This window comes from Gobio gobio (assembly GCF_949357685.1).
Source record: "Gobio gobio genome assembly, chromosome: 20".
Classification (NCBI taxonomy): domain Eukaryota; kingdom Metazoa; phylum Chordata; class Actinopteri; order Cypriniformes; family Gobionidae; genus Gobio; species Gobio gobio.
The window spans coordinates 39,929,537-39,950,004 of record NC_137113.1 but is presented as its reverse complement, the minus strand read 5'-3'; the positions used below and the strand labels follow the sequence as shown (position 1 = coordinate 39,950,004).

The 20,468-nt window shown below is 42.4% G+C and overlaps 1 protein-coding gene across 1 annotated transcript in view; it reads right to left on the bottom strand.

The window, feature by feature from the left end:
* Positions 1–20,468, bottom strand: part of pcdh15b (protocadherin-related 15b) — a gene marked incomplete at its 3' end in the record, with an annotated part of 357,459 nt that overhangs the window by 47,462 nt on the left and 289,529 nt on the right. Inside the window, exons 25-26 of the mRNA XM_079845636.1 lie at positions 9,796–9,905; positions 1,868–2,008 (exon numbers count right to left, since the gene is read on the bottom strand). Coding sequence (XP_079701762.1) covers positions 1,868–2,008; positions 9,796–9,905 — 251 coding nt within the window. The remainder of the gene's footprint in view (positions 1–1,867; positions 2,009–9,795; positions 9,906–20,468) is intronic.

The following is a 20,468-nucleotide window of genomic DNA, read 5'->3' as shown; positions in this document are numbered from 1 at the left end:
CTCTTTCAAACACACTGACAAGATATAATTAATTCAAACTTGCTTTTAACAATCAATTAAAATCACTAAGCTGACAGACTGACTGGACTCAACTAAACATTTGATTTTATCATCAGGTTTGCATACTTGGAATATTAAACTGGCTAATCAGATTCTGGTAAATCAAAAATGCTTTTCTCAAATTATGATTTTCCATAATCACCTCCACATGGAAGGGATGGACAAGTAGCCCCCATCCCCCCGTGTTCACGGAACGCTAGATGACAAGAAGTCATTTACGATTATATTTTTTTTATATTGAGACACTCTGCAGTGGCACGCTGGAAAGGAAGTGTTTTATTCTCTCTAAATTGAAATGAAAGCAAAAACATCCTGAACAAGCTTTTAAGCCACCTAAAATTTCCAAGGGTCAAAAGCAGACCCATGTGGAATTTTCTTTATTTTGGGTCATTAGACTGATGTGTTCAGAGACTAAAATTCAGTTTAACACATTTGAGCATTTGAATCCATTCTGAAGAATTTGAAATTAGCCATATTTTTGGCAATAGGCCCAGAGTAAGGAAATGTTCACACCAAGAATGATACCTATAATGATACCTATAACAATAACTAGTGTTATTAGCATCTGTGTTTATTATAAGCACAGGCTGTAGTTATGTCATCTGCCACTTTAAATACATTTACTCTTTAAAACATGATGGATTCTCATTGGCTGTCAGTAATGTAGCTGGAAAACAATTGGTCTGAAAGTGATTCCAATGCTATTGTTTCTCTGTGTCGACATTGTTATAGTTATAATAATAATTTAGTACATTTATATAGCGCGTTTTAAGGCACTCAAAGTGCTTTACATAGAAGGGGGAATCTCCTCAGCCACCACCAATGTGCAGCATCCACCTGGATGATGCGACGTCAGCCATTTTGCGCCAGAACGCCCACCACACACCAGCTGATTGGTGGAGAGGAGACAGAGTGATGAAGTCTAAACCGAGGTATGTATTGAATGAGAACCGTGGACTAACTGTATTGTTGCATCCCTAAAATATATATATATATGGGGATGATTAGGAGGCCATGATGATCAGGGGCCAATGGGCAAATTTGGTCAGGATGCCGGGGTTACACCCCTACTCTTTATCGAAGGATATCCTGGGATTTTTAATGACCACAGAGAGTCAGGAGAGTCAGGAGAGTCAGGAGAGTCGGTTTAACGTATCATCCGAAGGACGGTGTTTGTTACAGTATAGGGTCCCCATCACTATACTGGGGTGCTAGGACCCACACAAACCACAGGGTGAGCGCCCCCTTCTGGCCTCACTAATACCTCTACCAGCAGCAACCTAGTTTTCCCAGTTGGTCTCCCATCCAGGTACTGACCAGGCTCAGCCCTGCTTAGCTTCAGTGTGAAAGCAGTCTTGGGCTACAGGGTGATATGGCTGCTGGCTAAATCCCACCATCACACACACAAATGAAGATCTGCTGTGAGGAGACACAGTTTTGACGCCTGTACCGAACTGTGATGGACAACATTGCAACTATGACAAGAAAACACAGGTTTGCTTGAGCATTTTGTCCTTTTTAGGGGCGCATCTTGTGACATCATGTCCCGTTTTCCATGTTCCTGTTTTTGGTCTGTGTTGCGTTCATATTTCATTCAAACCGCACCAGAGTTCATTTGGAAGCAGACCAAGACCCATATTTTCAGCGGTCTCTGTCCACTTATTTGGCGCGCACCAGGGTTCGTATGGTAGCATTCACACTTATTCAAATGAACCACTCTAGCAGAGCAATCACAAACATTTTAATCGAACCAAACATACCAAGTTTGAACAGACCCTAAGAGAATAGGCACTAAAAGAAGGCTCACTTTTGGATGGGGCTCGTAGGTTGGACGACACCACCCTCATGGAGTCGGCTTCCACACGGAGGATGTAACTGCTGTTGCTCTCATAGTCCAGCGGCTTGGCTGTGCTGATAACTCCAGTGATGTTGTTCATGACGAATTTACCTGTTGCAACGGGAGAGAAAACAGCAGATATTTTTACTTGCTATTTTACAACAGCTTCAACCGTAAATTTCCAAAATGAAAAATAACTGGTAACACTATAGTAAGGTTCCATTTTTTCACATTAGAGGTGAAAGGTTTTTGGGGTCTAATAGAATATGTTTTCAGGCTTGAATGTTTTTTTTTTGGCACATATTTTACATTATTTTACATATCTTCCCAGTCTATCAGTAACGCTCTGTTTAGTTCCTGACTCTATGAAGTCCCTCCTTCTGAAAAGCACAGCACTCTGATTGGTCGGCTGGACCAGTGTGCTGTGATTGGTCAACCGCTTTGAACGCGTTTCAGAAATGTCACACCCCTTACATAACCGCGAGTTTCAACACACTACTAACACAACTCAACCTGGCCCCACCCCTTTATGTTGCATATGCCTTGTGCGGGCATTGTTTAAATGAGGGATATTATGATATGTACGTTCCTGGAAGAAAACTCAAGACTACAATGAAGGCGTTTCAGTGAGTTCGGAAACTCCGCACTGGTATAGAGAAAAACGTCTCGGTTACGTATGTAACCCTCGTTCCCTGAAGGAGGGAACGGAGACGTACGTCGGAACTGATCGACGAATTGGGATCTGTTTTCAGAGACCGACCTACTTCGAGTAATTAAAAACGAGCCAATAAACATTGGCATGCGATCACGCATTCCACGCACCGCCCCGCGCTGCGGGTATAAATAAGGAAGTGGAAGTGCCGCATACCGTTTTCAACTGAGGAGCCGAGATAAGTGGCTCGGGCCTTCAGCTGAAGCACAGCACCTGGCGACGGGATGTATGTCTCCATTCCCTCCTTCAGGGAACGAGGGTTACATACGTAACCGAGACGTTCCCTTTCAGTCGGTCACGTTCGACGTACGTCGGAACTGACCGACGAATTGGGACCCCTACCAACACGCCAGGAGGCTGGCCCTTCCAGCGTCCTGCCTGAGCTCGCTGGACCACTCCTATGTTAGAGTGGGAGTCAGGGCTCCGGGCAGGGAAGGACAGTCACTGCTGTTCCTGCAAGACCCACTCAGCGTGACTATTGGATAACGCTTGGAAAGCGTGCCCGTCTCGGGAGATGGTACACTGCAGACCACATCCTTAAATGGAAGGAGAGGTGGAATACACCTAAGGACTAACCTAACAGGGTAGTGCAACAAATGACAGTCTCTGGAGTGGACCCAACCTGGTTCCAGGGGGGGAAGAACACAGCCAGAGACGACAGAGGAAGCTCTGTCGAGGGAAAGACACGGGGCTAGCCGAGTAGGGTAGCTGGTACCGTGGAAATACACATATGGGGTAGCCTTGAGGAAACCCAGCCTACACACACGTTCCACAAGCATACGGGTGCAGGCCTGGCATCAGACGGCCGCCACGTCTGACACCGAAGGGGTGACGGAGGAACTCACAGGGTTAGCCGAATTTTGGGGAACATGACTGGAGCAAAATAGACACACGTATCCGGCCCAGAGGGCGGGAGTGGCGTATGCAAGCCAACACTTAGAACGGCACTTAGCGCTGCTGGCCACTAGGGGCGAGAATGCGGGAAGATACCGGCTCTACACGGAGGCTATAAAATCTAGCGAACACTCCTTGTTGAGTGTGCTCGCAACCCGAACGGGCAAGGTACGTCTTGGGACTGGTAAGCCAAGACAATGGCATCCACTATCCAGTGAGCCAACCTCTGCTTGGAGGCAGCCTTTCCCTTCTGCTGGCCTCCGTAACAGATGAAGAGCTGCTGTGAGGATCTGAAGCTCTGAGTCCGGTCAACGTAAGCGCGAAGAGCGCGGACGGGACATAAAGCTAGGGCTGGGTCTGCCTCCTCCGAAGGCAGCGCTTGCAGGTTCACCACCTGGTCCCGAAAGGGAGTGGTAGGAACCTTGGGCACGTATCCAGGCCGGGGTCTCAGGACAACGTGAGAGTTGGCCGGCCCGAATTCTAGGCACGATTCGTCGATCGAGAGTGCATGCAGGTCCCCTACCCTCTTGATTGAAGCCAATGCAATCAGGAGAACTGTCTTCATGGACAGGATTTTTAGCTCAACAGACTGCAAAGGCTCAAATGGGGGACCCTGAAGTGCTCTGAGCACCAGGGCTAAGTCCCAAGAGGGTATCGAGGTAGAACAAGGAGGATTTAGTCTCCTCGCACCTCTGAGGAACCTGACGATTAAGTCGTGCTTACCTAAGGATTTACCATCTACTGCATCGTGATACACCGCTATTGCTGCGACGTACACTTTGAGGCTGGAGGGAGACAGCCTTCGATCCAACCCATCCTGCAGGAAGGAAAGCACAACGTTAATCGAACACTTTCGGGGGTCTTCCCGGCGGGAAGAGCACCACTCGACGAACAGGTTCCACTTCAGAGAGTAGAGGCGCCTCGTAGAAGGGGCTCTAGCTGAAGCGATGGTGTCTACCACTGCTTGTGGTAGGCCACCTAGAACCTCCGCGTCCCGTCCAGGGACCAGACATGGAGATTCCAGAGGTCTGGACGCGGGTGCCATAGAGTGCCCCGCCCCTGAGAAAGCAGGTCCTTCCTCAGGGGGATCGGCCAGGGTGGGGCTGTCGTGAGGAGTGTGAGTTCTGGGAACCAGGTCCGGTTGGGCCAGTAGGGCGCAACTAACAAGACCTGCTCCTCGTCCTCCCTGACCTTGCACAGTGTCTGTGCGAGAAGGCTCACTGGGGGGAACGCATACTTGCGTAGGTCCCGGGGCCAGCTGTGCGCCAGTGCATCTATGCCTAAGGTACCTCCGGTCAGGGAGTAGTACCACTGGCAATGGGTCGAGTCCGGAGAAGCGAACAGGTCTACCTGTGCAACTCCGAAGTGGTCCCATATCAGCTAGACGCTCCGGGGGTGGAGTCGCCATTCGCCCGGAGGTGTCGACTGGCGAGAGAGCTCGTCGGCTGTCTGGTTCAGCGCACCTGGGATGTGAATGGCACGAAGTGACCTCACAAACTTCTGACTCCACAGGAGGAGATGGCGGGCGAGCCGGAGCATGCAACGGGAGCGTAGACCACCCTGACGGTTGATGTACGCAACGGCCGCAGTGCTGTCCGAACGGACCAGTACGTGCTTGCCCCGAAGCGGTTTCTTGAACCGGGCCAGGGCAAGACGTACCACCAGTAACTCTAGGCAATTGATATGCCAACGCAGTTGGGGCCCCGTCCACAGACCCGAAACTGCGTGCCCGTTGTACGTGGCCCCCCAGCACGTGGATGAGGCATCCGTGAAGACCACAGCATGCCTCGACACCTGTTCTAGGGACACTCCGGCCCGGAGAAACGAGGGGTCTGACCACGGACTGAAGGTTTGGCGACAGTAAGGAGTAACTAGGACCCAGTACTGACCGCTCTGCCACGCCCATCTCGGGACTCGGTCGTGCAACCAGCGTTGAAGCGGTCTCATATGAAGCAATCCTATGGCTGCAGATGCCATATGCCCCAGGAGCCTCTGAAATAATTTCAGTGGGACCGCTGTTCTGCCTTTGAACGTATTCAAGCAGTTCAACACTGACCGGACGCGCTCTGGAGTGAGGCGCGCTGTCCGGCTGACCGAATCCAGCTCCATACCGAGATAAGAGATCCTCTGCGCGGGGTAAGCGGGGTAGTTGAGTAAGCGAACGCAGCGTTCTCTGAGGGGAACAATGGCTGCCTCGAAGACCTTCGTGAAGACGCGAGGCGACAGGGACAGCCCGAGGGGCAAGACTTTGTACTGATATGCCCTCCCCTCGAACGCAAAGCGCAGGAACGGTCTGTGTCGAGGAAGGATAGAGACATGAAAGTACGCGTCCTTCAGGTCGATCGCTGCGAACCGATCTTGGGGACGGATGCATTGGAAAATGCGTTTCTGGCCGACGGCATCCAGAAACACACGGTTTGAATGACATCTTGAAAAAGACGCAGGGTCAAACCGTGTTGCTCTTTTAGTGAGAGAGAGAGAGAGAAAACCGCTCCGTCAGTGCCGAGGCACGCAGGGGAAATGGCCGCGGCTCACAGCAGTTCAAAGGTGCAAGCCCGCTGTGAGCACTCAGAGAAAAAAAAGCCCAGCAAGCCGTGAGAACAGCTGTTCGTCCTTTTCTTCCTGGTCGCGACCACCGCTGCAGGGCACCGTCACACCAACACTGGAACACTGGAAGCAGGTAAAGATCTTCTCTCGACTCGTTTGTAGAAAAAAACTCTTCGTAGGAACACACAGATTACTGCAATGCTCGGCTCCGAAGTTGATTGCGTGATCGCATGCCAATGTTTATTGGCTCGTTTTTAATTACTCGAAGTAGGTCGGTCTCTGAAAACAGATCCCAATTCGTCGGTCAGTTCCGACGTACGTCGAACGTGACCGACTGAAAGGGAACTACCTTTGGAGTGACTTTGTTCAAACAGCAACATTACACACTAAAGAAAGATAAAAATGTAAAAAAAATCATAATATGTCCTCTTTAACTACATTAGTTGAAATGAACTAACAATGATAGATACTTCTAAAGCATTTATTATTTTAGAATTTGTTTATTTTAGGGTGTACTTGATATGGTGTAAGTATACATTTAAATACTTAGGGATTAGGGTTTGATTTATTGTTAGTTGCATGTAATTATCATAGACTGTAAAAAAAATATGGACGTAGTGTCCGTGACATCATCCGTAGGTTTCTGAAGAGTGTTTTCGAATCGTCAAGTCGGCCATTGCCATCTGGGCAGCACGTTACAGCGTCACTCCCGGATAACTGAAAATGTCCAAAGAGGCGGGACTTGGGTGGAGCTGAGGTGATGTGATGGCTAACAGACAGCAGACAAACGGCAATCCACCTGTCACTCAAAGTGACCACGCCCTTAATTATGCAGAACTTTAAGGCTTAATATAAATTTTAACGGATGAGTTATAAAAAAATCCACCCTTTACAGTTATCATGAATAGCAAAATAAGCCATATAGACCAAAACCACAATTTGTACCAGGCTCCGCACATGCTTTTTTTCTGCTGTAAAGTTAGGCATTTTAACATGGGGCTCAATGAGATCATGCTCCCTTTTGGAGCCTGTCCCTAGCGGCCTGTCAATGAATTGCAGTCTAAGTCACTTCCGTACTGGCTTCAATAGAAACTGGGGGAGGTTGGCGCTTGGTAATTATTCATAATTTAATTTTTAAAAATGTAGGTTACACTTTATTTTAAGGTTTCATTGTTACAGTGTAATTGTATTTAAATACTGGGTAATATTTAATGACTACATGTATAGGGTTATGGTAGGATTAGGGTTTGGTTTAGGGTTAGTTGCTTGTAATTATGCATAATTTACTCTTATTATGGTAAGTACATGTAAAATATGTAACAAGGACACTGTGAAATAAAGTGTTACCAAAATGTACTAAAACATTACAATCTTATTTAATGGACCTGAGCCAACATGAACTAACAATGAACATCTGTATTTTTATTAGCTAATGTTACCAAAGATTAATAAACACTGTAACAAATGTTTTGTTTATTGCTTTATTGTATGCTAACTAATGGGACATTACTGTAAAGTGTTACCAAATAATCAAGTGAGATGACGTACTTTTCATTTTTAGGGCATTCACTGGATCTTATTCCAAAAATAGGGATTACAACATGGTTATTTACTATACATTTTTCCCCATTGGATTTACAGAAAAAATAACTATATTGTTATCCATACCTTGACCTGATATGACAACTCATACCGTGATGTAAGAATTTGCGCACAGTAATTCTAAGTCCAGGGGCCCTATTTTAACGATCTGAAACGCAAGTGTCAACGCGCGAAGCGCAAGTAACTTTGTGGGCGGGTCTCGGCGCTGTTGCTATTTTCCCGGCGGGATAAATGGCTCTTGCGCCCGGCGCAAATCTAAAATGGGTTGGTCTGAAGTAGCTTCATTATTCATAGGTGTGGTTTGGGCGTAACGTGAATAAACCAATCAGAGCGTCATCCAACATTCCCTGTAAAAGCAGGTGCGCAAGTTCCATTATGGATTGCTATTATTATGGCGTATTTACCAGGCGCACGCCAGGAGCGGTTCACAGCCGAGGAGACTGTTCTTGTAAGAGCAGTGAAAGACAGAGAAGTTGTGTTGTATGGGGATGGGAGAAACCCACCCAAAATAGCGTCGGTTAAACAGGCGTGGGAGGAAATAGCCACAATTGTTTCATCAGCTGGCATCCCCAGGACGTCGCAACAGTGCCGCAAGCGCTACAATGACATCAGAAGACGGGGAAAGTCCAAGCTTGCCAGCATCAATCGGGCACGCCGTGTAACGGGAGGTGGATCTGCCTCTACTCAGGACCTGACGCCAGCAGAGGACATCGCTGCGTCCACCCTCACCGATTTTTTTTCCTGGTTCTTGACGGACAAACCAATTTGTTAGATGTCCTTATATACATATATGTCTTGCCAGAAGTTGCCACTATTGGGCAAACAGGTCTCCTTAATTATTAGACTACAATTAGCCTGAATAATTTGTAAGCTAGATTTATGCCTATTTTTTCACATCTTCGTGGCACACCACAATGATTTCCGTCATCTCATGTGTTAATATTTTTTAGTGTAACAATTTATGATTTGCAAAAATAACTGTTGCATCTGTGTAGATTACATGAGCAAAGTGTATGCGCGTTGTGCACGCTATACATTATGGTCAAGCATGCGCCCTTAAAATAGCATAATGAACAACGCGCAACGCGCCACTGACTTTAGACTAGGTTTTTTCTGGTCAGTGGCGCAATTGTTTAATGGAACAGCAAAATAGCACCAGGGATTGTTTGCGCCGGAACACGCCTCCTTTTTTGCGCTGAACCGCCCAGGTAGCGCAAGTTCATTCACTAGTTTAGCGACGTGCTTCTGTGGAGGGAAAAGCGCGCTTTGCGCGGGTGCAAAACAGGAATGACACATGCGTCGGTGTACAAAGTCAATTGCGCTGGGTGCAAGATAGGGCCCCAGGTCTTACAACTCATCCCTTAACCACTTCGGTGCACCATATCGGTAATGCACTTAGCTATAGTGGGATTTCAGGCCCAGGGTGTACTACCCACCTCTTGAGACTGATTAACATTCATAAAGGATTAGCTCCGATCATGGGTGATGTCATTGCATTAAACATCTTTGATCCAGGCGGTTTGAAGGGTGTGATGATTACCTTATTCTTCCTCGCTTTTTCTAGTTTGCGCTAATGAAAACAGCCCTTTGATTACCTATCTACGCTCCTTGATTCTGTCTAATGAGAATGTACCGAAACGATTTCCCCTTCGCTCTAAACCAGCGCCAGATGTATTCAAATGTGATTTCGGCTGAACACATTCTGAACAGAGAGAGGATTTAATCACGCACACCTCCCTCCTGCTCTCACTCGCTCTTCGATGACACACGGCAACAGGAATACACTCCTTCAAAAAAAAAAAAGAAAAACTTCTTTCATAACTTGCAGCTGACAGCCACCTAAGAAATGGCATCTAGGAGTGTGTGGGCTGTCATTATCCCATGCTTGATGCCTTACAAACTATAATTTATTACAATACAATAATATCCAGCTCATAAAAGACCAGTTTGACATTTCCCGCAATCTTGTCTTTTTTTGCACTGAAGTTCCTGATGAAGGAATAAACCATAGTCTGGTTGAAGTATATACTTGAAGGGCAAGCATGTATGAGAACTGCCAGTGACGGTTTAATTGCATGCCCTTTCTGAATCGTTTTAGCACTTGATTCACTAAACAAATTATGCAAATCCGATAAGTGCTCACCGCCTTCATTTCCTTCGATGATGGAGTAGACGATGGTCTGGTTTATGGCAGCCGCCAAGATGACTCCTGCGACCGTTCCCACAGGGGCATTCTCGCTGACAGGAGAGAACCTGCAAATACACAGTGAACTGCATTAATGATGTATCACAAATCAAACAAGACAGTGGTTTTAAAACTTGCTAATATAGCAAAAGTGGCACATTATTTGAGAGGCTGCAGAGCCAATGGGTGGAGCTTGATGGTCCTAACCATACCCAGAACCCTATCCCTGAACATAACTCCACCAATTAGGTAGACTCCATAGAAGTGGAGTTTGATCTAGTCCAGGACCAGAGAGGTGGAACTGGACGTCATTTGGCTCTGCTGTGAGCAAAATATGCCAACAAACTGAAAAAGTAAATTCATTCAGTTCTGTTCAATTATACAACGTGAATTTAATTGAGAGGTCTGAGTGCTCTACATTCACACATTTATTGTTCAAAATTAGGGTTGGGTATCATTTTCAATTCCGATCTGCTTATCGATTCTGATTATTATCGATTCATAATTTCGAACTTTCGGAAATTCTTTTTTTTTTTTTTTTTTTTTTTTTCTGAAATTAGGAATTTTCAAATTTTCTAAATTAGGAAGGTTAATAATACAAAAAAACATAGATATCATTCACATTTATTCTAAGTCTTATAGCAAAACATTTCATTGCTGAATACCATGCTGTAAAAAAATATTGCTGGTGTAACTTAAAAAATTAAGTTACCTGGATGCCTTAAAATTTTTAGTTCATTGGAACTAAAAATGTTAAGTTAATACAAAGAAGAAATAAATAGAAACTCAAAATATTATGTTATCTGAACCACATTAAATATTTAAGTTGATTTGACAAAAGATAAAAAGTTAAAGAACACTTAGACCAGGAACTTTTGCCTATGGTTTAAAAATAGCATAGCAGTGTTTTAAGATTTTCAGGTTTTCAGGTACAGAAACTGTAATCAAATGTAAAATAACACTGCACTTTATGAATAAAATACAGGCTACATTACAAATATAGTTATGGAAGTTATTCAGTCAAAAACAGGTCTTTTGTTGTTTGATTAATGTTATTATAGAGACAGCAGCAGGTTTATTACGCTGCTGTCACTTTAAGAGCTGCACAAATCCAATATACTGTGACACATGTGTTTTCTTTGTCAACTTTTTATTCATTTAAGACATAAATGACTGTGTTTAGAAGAATATTTTGACATATTTTTGCGTGTATTTGTCAGTTCAAGTGCAAAAAGACTCGGAATAGAACTCATATAAAATCACATTAACATGTGCAGTAATCAGCCGAATCGAAATGCACGTTTCTTATTGAATCACCAGTTCTTAGAAATTTGGAACCGGTTCTTGATACCCATCCCTATTAATAATGTACACTGCAGATAAAATAAAAAAATGTATAAAGAAATTATTTTATTCAGGAAGGATATTAAAATGAACAAAAGTGAACAAAAATGAATAAATGCTGTTCTTTTGAACTTTCCATTCTTAAAGGGGTGATGAACTGAGAAATCAACTTTCCCTTGAGCTTTTGATATATAAAAGGTCATGGTAATATAATAATATCCTGTAAGTTTCAGAGCTGAAAACTTCCTTGTTAGTCAAAGAAAAGCTTTTATTGACACCAGGCCCATAAAACGAGAGCTCTCAGAATATGCGGATCTCTTACGTAATAGGACCTAGACGCCGCCTCTACAGATAAATATGCTTCTGTAGCCCCGCCCACCGACTCGTGAGCTAAGGATCGTCCCTGCATAAGTTTCCTTCTGAACACACACTTATGCGAGTAGGCTAAAACATGTTTTTTATATGTGTTAGTTTTGCATTACATTACAGAGCATTTGCAATCTATTGATTACATACCTTAGCACACTGTCACAGACGCGAGTGTGTGTTTGTGTGTGTGTGTGTGTGTGTGTGTGTGAGTTTGTGTGTGTGTCTGCACGAGTGAGTGAGTGAGTGTGTGTGTCTGTGTGTGATTTAATCATTGTGTTTGTTGATTTTTTTAGAGTCTTCTGAGCTTTTCCCCCAGACAATTTCTGGGACTGACGGTAGCTGAAGCTCATTAAATATGCAAATCTTATCCAATCCTAGCCGTGGCCGTTTACTTCCAAGTGTTCAGTGCGGCACACCCATCAAAACCGATCGTTTCTTCAGAGAGCCTCAAAACCATGGCAGAAAATAGCCTATTAATTATTCGTTATGATGTTTTTGAATGTAAACGTCATAAGTTGACCTCAGACAACAGTATAACATTTTTTAAAAAGCCAGTTCATGACACCTTTAAAAGAATCCAGGAAGAAATCTATCACGGTTTCCACACAAATATTATGCAAAAAAGGTTTTCAACATTGATAATATTCTGAAGGATTATGTGAAGAAGGGAGTAATGATGCTGAAAATTAACTGCAAATTGAAATGGTATAAACTAATTTCTGTATATCAGTATGTTAGCATTTCATTGGATTCTAACCCATGACCTTGGCATTGCTAGCGTTTTACTGTACTGTTTGAGCTACAGGCGATGTTTGAAGGTACAGAAGAAAAGCCTGAGGCGCCGGTAGGAAAATGGTCATTCAAATATGTGGCTTGCATTTCAAGAACTGCTGGAACTGCAAAACCGCATATTAAGGAATCTACCGATAATCTAAATGGTTCACTTTTGTGCCTTAATATAAATGCACTGTAGGCTATTCCACACTATCAAACGGAATTAAATGTACACATATAGGTCTGACAGAAAATCAATTGCCAGTCAGCACGATTATTTCATCTTCTGAAATCAAGCAGACAGCATACAGTTTTATTTTATAAAGCAAATTCAATTAATTTGAGCTGTAATGGATTCAGGTCCATACTTATCAAGACAAAATATTCACAGGAATTTAATCAATCAAGAAGTTAACCAGATCACAGTGTTAATTGGCCATCCTACACAGTTGCTAAACTAAGCAGAATAAAGAGTGTTAATGGAATGTGAGCGCGAGAGTGAACAGATCTTCACCTCAGATGAACCCAACAGCAGAACTGATTCATAATGAAACATATGTTTGCTATCAGCTGTTGCCTCACTACAAGTCATATTTCGGAGCCAGTGGGTGAGAAGAGCACAATTTGGACTATAGACAAATAATCATTTTAAAAGACTTGGGAGTCAATGTGTCCAGACAGTGTGACCCTGTTGCCAATTCCCGGTGGCTGGCAACTAATTTGGCCCGCTGCCTTCTTTCTTTTTCTTTATATAATTGCCCCATTGCACTAAAGTGATCCTAGAATTCGACAAAAACTTGAAACGGTTAGTATTGACTGGCAATGCTACGATTCAGCTCGCGTGAGCTCAGCACGTCCGCCAAACCGTTTCGAGTAATAATTAGTGCGACGAACTCGAGGAAGTGGCCTGGTGGAACATTGAGGGAAAGCTCTCAAAGAAGGAGCGAAATAAAAGAAGGGGCTTCAAATTCTGGTCAGTTTCACCTGTAAAAGGCTACTGTGGTTTTGTCTTTTAATGTAGCTAAGTATTAAACTGCATGCAAATGTTAGCAGTAGCACTCCATTACTATTGAAAGATTCTGGAATCTACCGACGCTTCAATATAATTATATATATGTAAGGAATAATTGACGATGGGCTGTTTATTTATTAGAAAAATAATGCACACCCGATCACTCCCTGTGATGCTAGGGAGCTTTCGTGTGTGTACGTTGCATGATCTGTGCAGGCCCAATATTACAGTGGCCCAGTAGTGCACAACACAACGAAATATAAAAAGCAAACATAAGTTCACAACACAACAAAAACAAGCCACAACACAACGAAAAAGCCACAACACAAATAAATCAAGCCACAACACAACGGAAACAAGCCACAACACAACGAAAAAGCCACAACACAACGAAATCAAGCCACAACCCAACGGGAATGCTCCCAACCACTTGGGGGCACTCGGAGCGCGGTAAAGTTGACACTGTTCTATAGAGTCGGCAATCTTACAAAGAAATCAATACCACAATTAGTTTTAACAGTATGTAGGCTAACCATTGCTTATCAATATGAAATATTGATTAAAAATCACCTATATGCATTACAGCTGCATATTTATGCTCGAGAATGCTTTGACCCGATGCCACGGCGCTAAGGGAACGTCTGCCAATTCCACCAATTGGTTGAAACGTATAATTTGTATGAATTAAAATTGCTTTTAACATTTAAAAACAGACATGTTAAAATTCCACATCCAAACTGACTTAGTAATGCACAACACAACATTGGAATTTGAAAATTATTTAGTTTTTTTATTTAATTCATAGAAATTATGTTTCAACTTGGTGGAATTGGCAGACGCTCCCTTAGCGCTGTGGCAGCGGGTAAAAGCGTTTTCGAGTATAAATATGCAGCTATTATGCACGTAGGTGATTTTGAATTGATATTTCATGTCGATATACAACTGCACACTTAAAACTGATCGTAGTGTTTAAATATTTGTAAGATTGGCGAATCTATAGAACAATGCAAGGAAAACTAACTTTACCGCACTCCGAGAGTCCCCTAGTGGTCGGGAGCATTTCCGTTGTGTTGTGGCTATTTCGTTGTGTTGTGGATTTTCTGTTGTGTTGTGGCTTGATTTAGTTGTGTTGTGGCTTGATTTAGTTGTGTTGTGGCTTGATTTTGCTGTGTTGTGTCTTGATTTTGTTGTGTTGTGGCTTGATTTTGTTGTGTTGTGGCTTGATTTCGTTGTGTTGTGGCTTGATTTTGTTGTGTTGTGGCTTGATTTCTTTAGTCATCCACATATGTGGATATGCTCTACAGATACAAATTCCACTCGCACGCGTGTTCAGTTGTTTTGCACCAAAAATACCATCATACTCCAGACCTGAAAACGCCTTTCTGCAACCTCCGAGGTTAACAATGATCTAATTCTAGTGATGGGGCGACAACTAGTCTACCTAGTTTAGAGATATGCTCTGCTATCTATCCTTGTGTGGAAATTTACTGTGACTGTGCATTTTCTCTGACCCAATCAGAATCATTCCACATGGCAATAATGACGTGGTTAGACCTTGAAAACAGTATAACTATTCAGAAATTGTATGTATGATAGGTGGAGGCAGGGGGAGGGTGGTAGAGGGAGTGCGGCCTACGAACTCCTTGTGAGACTTGAAGCTGGCTTCTGCTGATGAAACTGCAAAGTATTCTTCAGTACATTTCTCTTTAATTAATTACACTCCTGACTCTTGGTCTTCATTTTTCACTTCTGGTCCTGGGTCCTAAGCTGTTACCTCAACACTATCGTCATTCAAAAAACTGTATGCTAAATGGCATCATTATCTATTGTAAAGTTACAGTAGTAATTTAGCAGACAGATATTCACATCGATTTATACGTTTGGAGGGAGCTAGGGCAGACAACACAAAAAAATATATATTTTAGTAATAATGCAATAACTTGTTCATTATTATGATTTTTCTATATAGATATTGTCATGATGTATTTATCATTGTACTATTTTTTGACATTTAAGCAAATAAAAAAAAGTAATTTATTTGCATTAAATAGTTGTTGAATAATGGATATTTAAGACATTTTGAGATAAAACAACAACACATTGTCATAATGTGATACTTTGAATTTACCTTAAAATCAATTTAGATTCTGTGCAAACAAATTACAATGTTTTTTTTTTTTGCAACAACATTGAGACAGTTCTGTTCCTAATGGTAGACCTGCTGAAGAAGAAGTGACGGGCACACGAAAAGTAGCAAAAAAGTAAACACACACAAGGGAGAGAGTCATGACAGAGACATATAAGGGAAAATGAAGATAATGAAAAGGAAAAGGGAAGTAAGGGTGCAGTTTAAAAGAGAACCACAGTCTGAGCCTAAGGATTTAAACCTTTTCTTTGCGATGACCATACAAAAAAAAATATGGTTCTCCATGGTTCCAAAATTTGATGTGGGTGTAAGGGATGGCCTGGATGGGTGTGACATTTCCCAGCCTGAAATTTTGTCCCAGTCCAGCCCTGCCTGTCGGTCTCTGGTGTTAATATTGGTTTCATATGGTTCGATCACAAGTGGGCAGTGTTAAAGTTAGAGTGATTTCTGAGAAACACAACACACCTGTAGCCAATCACTCATGGTGGGGGAGGAGAGAGAGTGAGCGAGAGGGAGTTTTGAAGAAAGACTGTAAAAAGAGAGATGGCTCAATACAAAAGAGAAAAGGTCAGAGGAATATCTAAGGAAAAAAAAGGGTTATGATCGGGCAAAAGCTTTAAGAATCACGTTAATATTGTGCATTTTGGAGTGTAGCAATAAAGGGAAGGGTGTGTTTGTTTGAGTTGATTTCAAATATCAACAGTTTCTCAGAAATCACTTACTGCACCTTTTAAATACGAGTATAAACTTTTTAAACGATGCATGTGATCAAACTGTATTTGCACAAATGCATCCTAATGCTTCCCACATGGCCTATAAGTAAGTTTCATAAAAAAAAGCAACATTTTGAGCAAAAAGCTGAGAAAATCGTGTTTTGTCAAAGACTACATCTATAGGTCAAATTCAGTCGGATGATCAAAACATAGATGGAGTAGATCGAGTCCATCAACACCCCCAAATATCCTACAGCTCCTCCTGGGTCAACATTTAATTCCGTAACATCAGGCTGTTTTGATTTACATGCGGTTTATTGTTGATGATCACATTTTTCATATCTGCTTACATGTGATATCACTCGTTTCTGCTTCTTCTTTGTCTTTGTTTTGATATGGAGATACTCTACTCGTACAGGAGATGTGTAATTGCGCCCCCTATCTAGTATACAATGAAACCACGGAAAGATGGTCATTTCCGTCAATGGCAGGGAAAGAGTAAAGTTTATTTTTGTAATCAACATTTCTTCTCTCATTTGAGCATGGACGCCTGAAAACCTGATGGCTAAAGTTCTACAGATAAAATTATTTCATAATAAGCTCTCACAAGTTTTTGACATATAGATTTGTTATAAACAAATATCTTACAGAAAGCCGTAAAATCTCGTCAATGGCAGGGCGTTTTCACATAAAAGACAAGCTAACTCGTCAATGGCGGGGAAAGAGTTAAAAGTCCCATGGCATGAAATTTTCATTTTATGAGGTTTTTCAACATTAATATGAGTTCCCCTAGCCTGAATATTGTGCCCAAGTGGCTAGAAATTTTGATCGGTGTAAACCGGGTGTAAACCGAGTTCTGGCTGTCTCTCTCTGCCTTTGAGAAAATGACAGCCCAGACGAGCTGATCAGGAATTTTCCTGTTATGAAGTCATAACAGGAACAGTTACCTCCCTTTCCTCCGCCCAGAGAATTTGGCACGCCCATGCAAGCGTTATATTTGTCCTCGAGAGATCATGGCTTGTGAACGAGTGAATGCTGGCAGTTTCTCAGTGTTTGGATGTACAAATGAAAACAGAAGTCTTTTTTCAGTTCCTTCTGATCTGTGATCAGTGATTTCTGATGTGTAGCTAATTATTTATTATTCGTGCACACACTGCGGCTTCTCTCTCTCCCGACAGAACAGTGTTTTCGTGTTTTTTATCTTGTGAGTCCATGTTTTTGTACGTCCTCGTCGCGTCTATCTGTCCTAAAATGGGCATACAGTCGTGAGTTTCTGCTCAACATCGGCAGAGTAACATCTTTAGAGATAAACCTCACGCACGCCGAAGCTCAGGCTGCACTGGCCGGTCGGCCTTCAACATCACCGACCCCCAGTACTCCATCTGGCCCACAGCGGAGGCACCAAACGTGGCGCAAGATTAAGCAGAAGGGGGGTAAGCGTGAGGGTATCCAGGCTAGCCAGCCTAGACCCACAATAAACTGGATTACATTCGATTACTGCTGTTGTGTCTTTGTTTGCGCTGTGTACTCAATGCACTGATGATTTTCATATGATTACTCGTAACTCATTCATCTCGACAGCTGTAATGGTACATTACATGTGTTACAGAGTTGGTAGAATAATGATGAAGACGGACTCGGTGTGACTGGGACTCGTGTTTATTCAGAACTCTCAGATACAAACAAAATAAACTCGCGCTAACAGCGCTCTCACAACTCAGTAGTTAATATAAATAACTTTGTTAGCAATCGCTCCGTCTCTGGTACGTGATGTCCGGTTCGCGAACTAATCATTCTTTTGAACTGGTTCTTTTTAGTGAACCGAATCAGTTCAGCAAATCGGACTGAATCGTTCTAAACGGTTCGCATCTCGAGTCAGCGAGTCAATGCGAGACATTTACTTAAGTTACTAACTTTCTGACATGGAGTGACAGCCCCTCCTACTAGAAATAAACGAATAACCGAAGTATATGCTAGGAACTACAACAGTTCACTGAACTGAGACGTACTGATGAGAAGTGAACTCAGGTCCATCCATCTCTCTGGCAGCAGCTCATGCCTGGTAGACCTCGTTAAACCACGCCCCCTCCGCTCATTTCAAATGCAAAGATGTCAGCCAATCACAACAGTGGGCGTTTTTATTGAAGTCTCACAGCAGACACGCCTCTTGAAACAGGGCAGTCAGCCACAGGGCAAACATCAGTATAGAAAAAATGCCTTTTATTTCTAAATTATGACATTTTATGATGTAAAAATCATGCTATCAATATAAGTACAGGAAACATAAAATAATAGAAAAATGCCATGCCATGGGACCTTTAAAGAAATGTACAATGTAAATGCTGTTCTTTCTATTCATCAAAAAACCCTCAGTAAAATGAATCACAGTTTCCACAAAAAAATAAATAAATAAAGAAGCAGTGCAACTGTTTTCAACTGTTTTTGACTTTTAACAATACTTAAAAGCAGCCAATCAGTATATTAGAATGTTTTCTGAAGGATCATGTGACTGAAGACTGAAGTAATGATGCTGAAAATGGAGCTTTGCATCACAGGAATAAATGACATCGTAAAACATAAAACAAGTATGAAATAAATGCAGCCTTGTTGAACTTCACGTTAATGTTCATTTTTAAATTGCTTATTAAAGCTACTAAACTTAACCAGCCAAGGGTAGCAAGGGTTTTTATTCCTTTACATGTCAATATTGTTCTTAATATTCCTTAATTACCCATTTTGTGTGTGTGCAATCTAAAAGGCCTCTGGTGAATGTAATTAGTAAATTCCATGTGCCTTCTTTTGTTTTACCCCAATTTTAGTTATTAAAGCAGCATAAATTAGATTTTGGAATCTATTAGCTCCAGAAAGGCGCATGTTGGTGAATAATTGATGAATGACAATTAACAGTTTGTCAAACACACCTGCATATTGTGGGCAACATTTAACTGGCAGCTCCCATTGTCTGAAAACGTAAAATATCGTTGACATACAGACTCACAAGGTCAATTTCTGTATGTTTCACTGTTAACTGTTCACTGCTGGCATATTGCTTATGTCTGTAGGACAAACTGAAGAATGTTTCTCAAAGCTACAGTCTTTCAAAACCTATAGCACGCAAACAGTGAGGTGAAAAGCTCTAAGTCAGAACAGCAAGTGTTTTCTTCTATCAAATCCAACAACATAGACAAAAAAAAAAAAAACCCTCAAGGACACTGAATACAAAAGCTAATAATCCTGTCACAGAATCAGCTGTTCTGTGATTTTCACTTTCGTACACTGCGTTTCTCGCGCTCGGCTTGGTGACAAGGCAACCTTCATCCTTGGTTTGGAGTGCTAAGAGTTTGTTGTACACAGGCTTACAGGGCGATTTGTCTCCCTTGGGCTGCTGCGTGGAAGATACACAGGTTTTTGTTATTCAGAAAAGACGACAAAGTAGCTTTCATATAATCCCTCCATATACGTTCACCTTGTATGGTGGCTCCTTCTTGTCTTGTGGACAGTGTGCTGTGCTTGCAGATAATAGAGAAAAAAAAAACCTTGTACTCCTTGTACGCTCGCTGTTCTGACAGTGCTCTAATGGTTGCTTCACACAAGCACGTGCTCAAGTGTTTGACACTAATGAGGTCCACTGAGCCGGTAACCTAGCGTTCCCGCAACCTCCATTCCAATGCCATTATATTATCGGACCAACTTTTTGAACTCGGGACGCTGCCTATGGCGTTCAATCAATCAAAACTGAACTGTGTTTAATCCAAAAGATGAGGATGGGCCACAGGGCAGCCTCTAACTTCTTTTCTGTTTGTTTGACGTTAGCTTTTCTGTTTGTTAGATAAAGATGTGATATCAAAATAGCAATTCAGAACCTTAGGCCTCTTCCCATCGAGACATAAAAATGATTGTGATATCAAAGATTGTGTTAATCAACAATAGATCACAGGCCTTTTCAAGTAGATTTGCAGTGTTTTACTTTGATGATGTGAGACGCTGGAAACGGTCGAAGTCTAATCCGTGTATCGTGTTCTTTGATCTTGGTCTTTTATTAAATGAGTGAAAACCACAGGCATCCAAAGGCAATACATAACAGCTATCAGGACTTATTTAATCCTGCTATTTAATAAAACACAAGACGCTTGTTATTCAAGGTATCTACATCAATCTGATGGAATACAAATTCATTTAGAAGGTAAAAGGTTCTTTGCGAATCAAAGCCGACTGTCTTTAAAATCTCTGTAACAAATTCCCAAATAGGAGCTCTGGCAACACAAAAGGATCT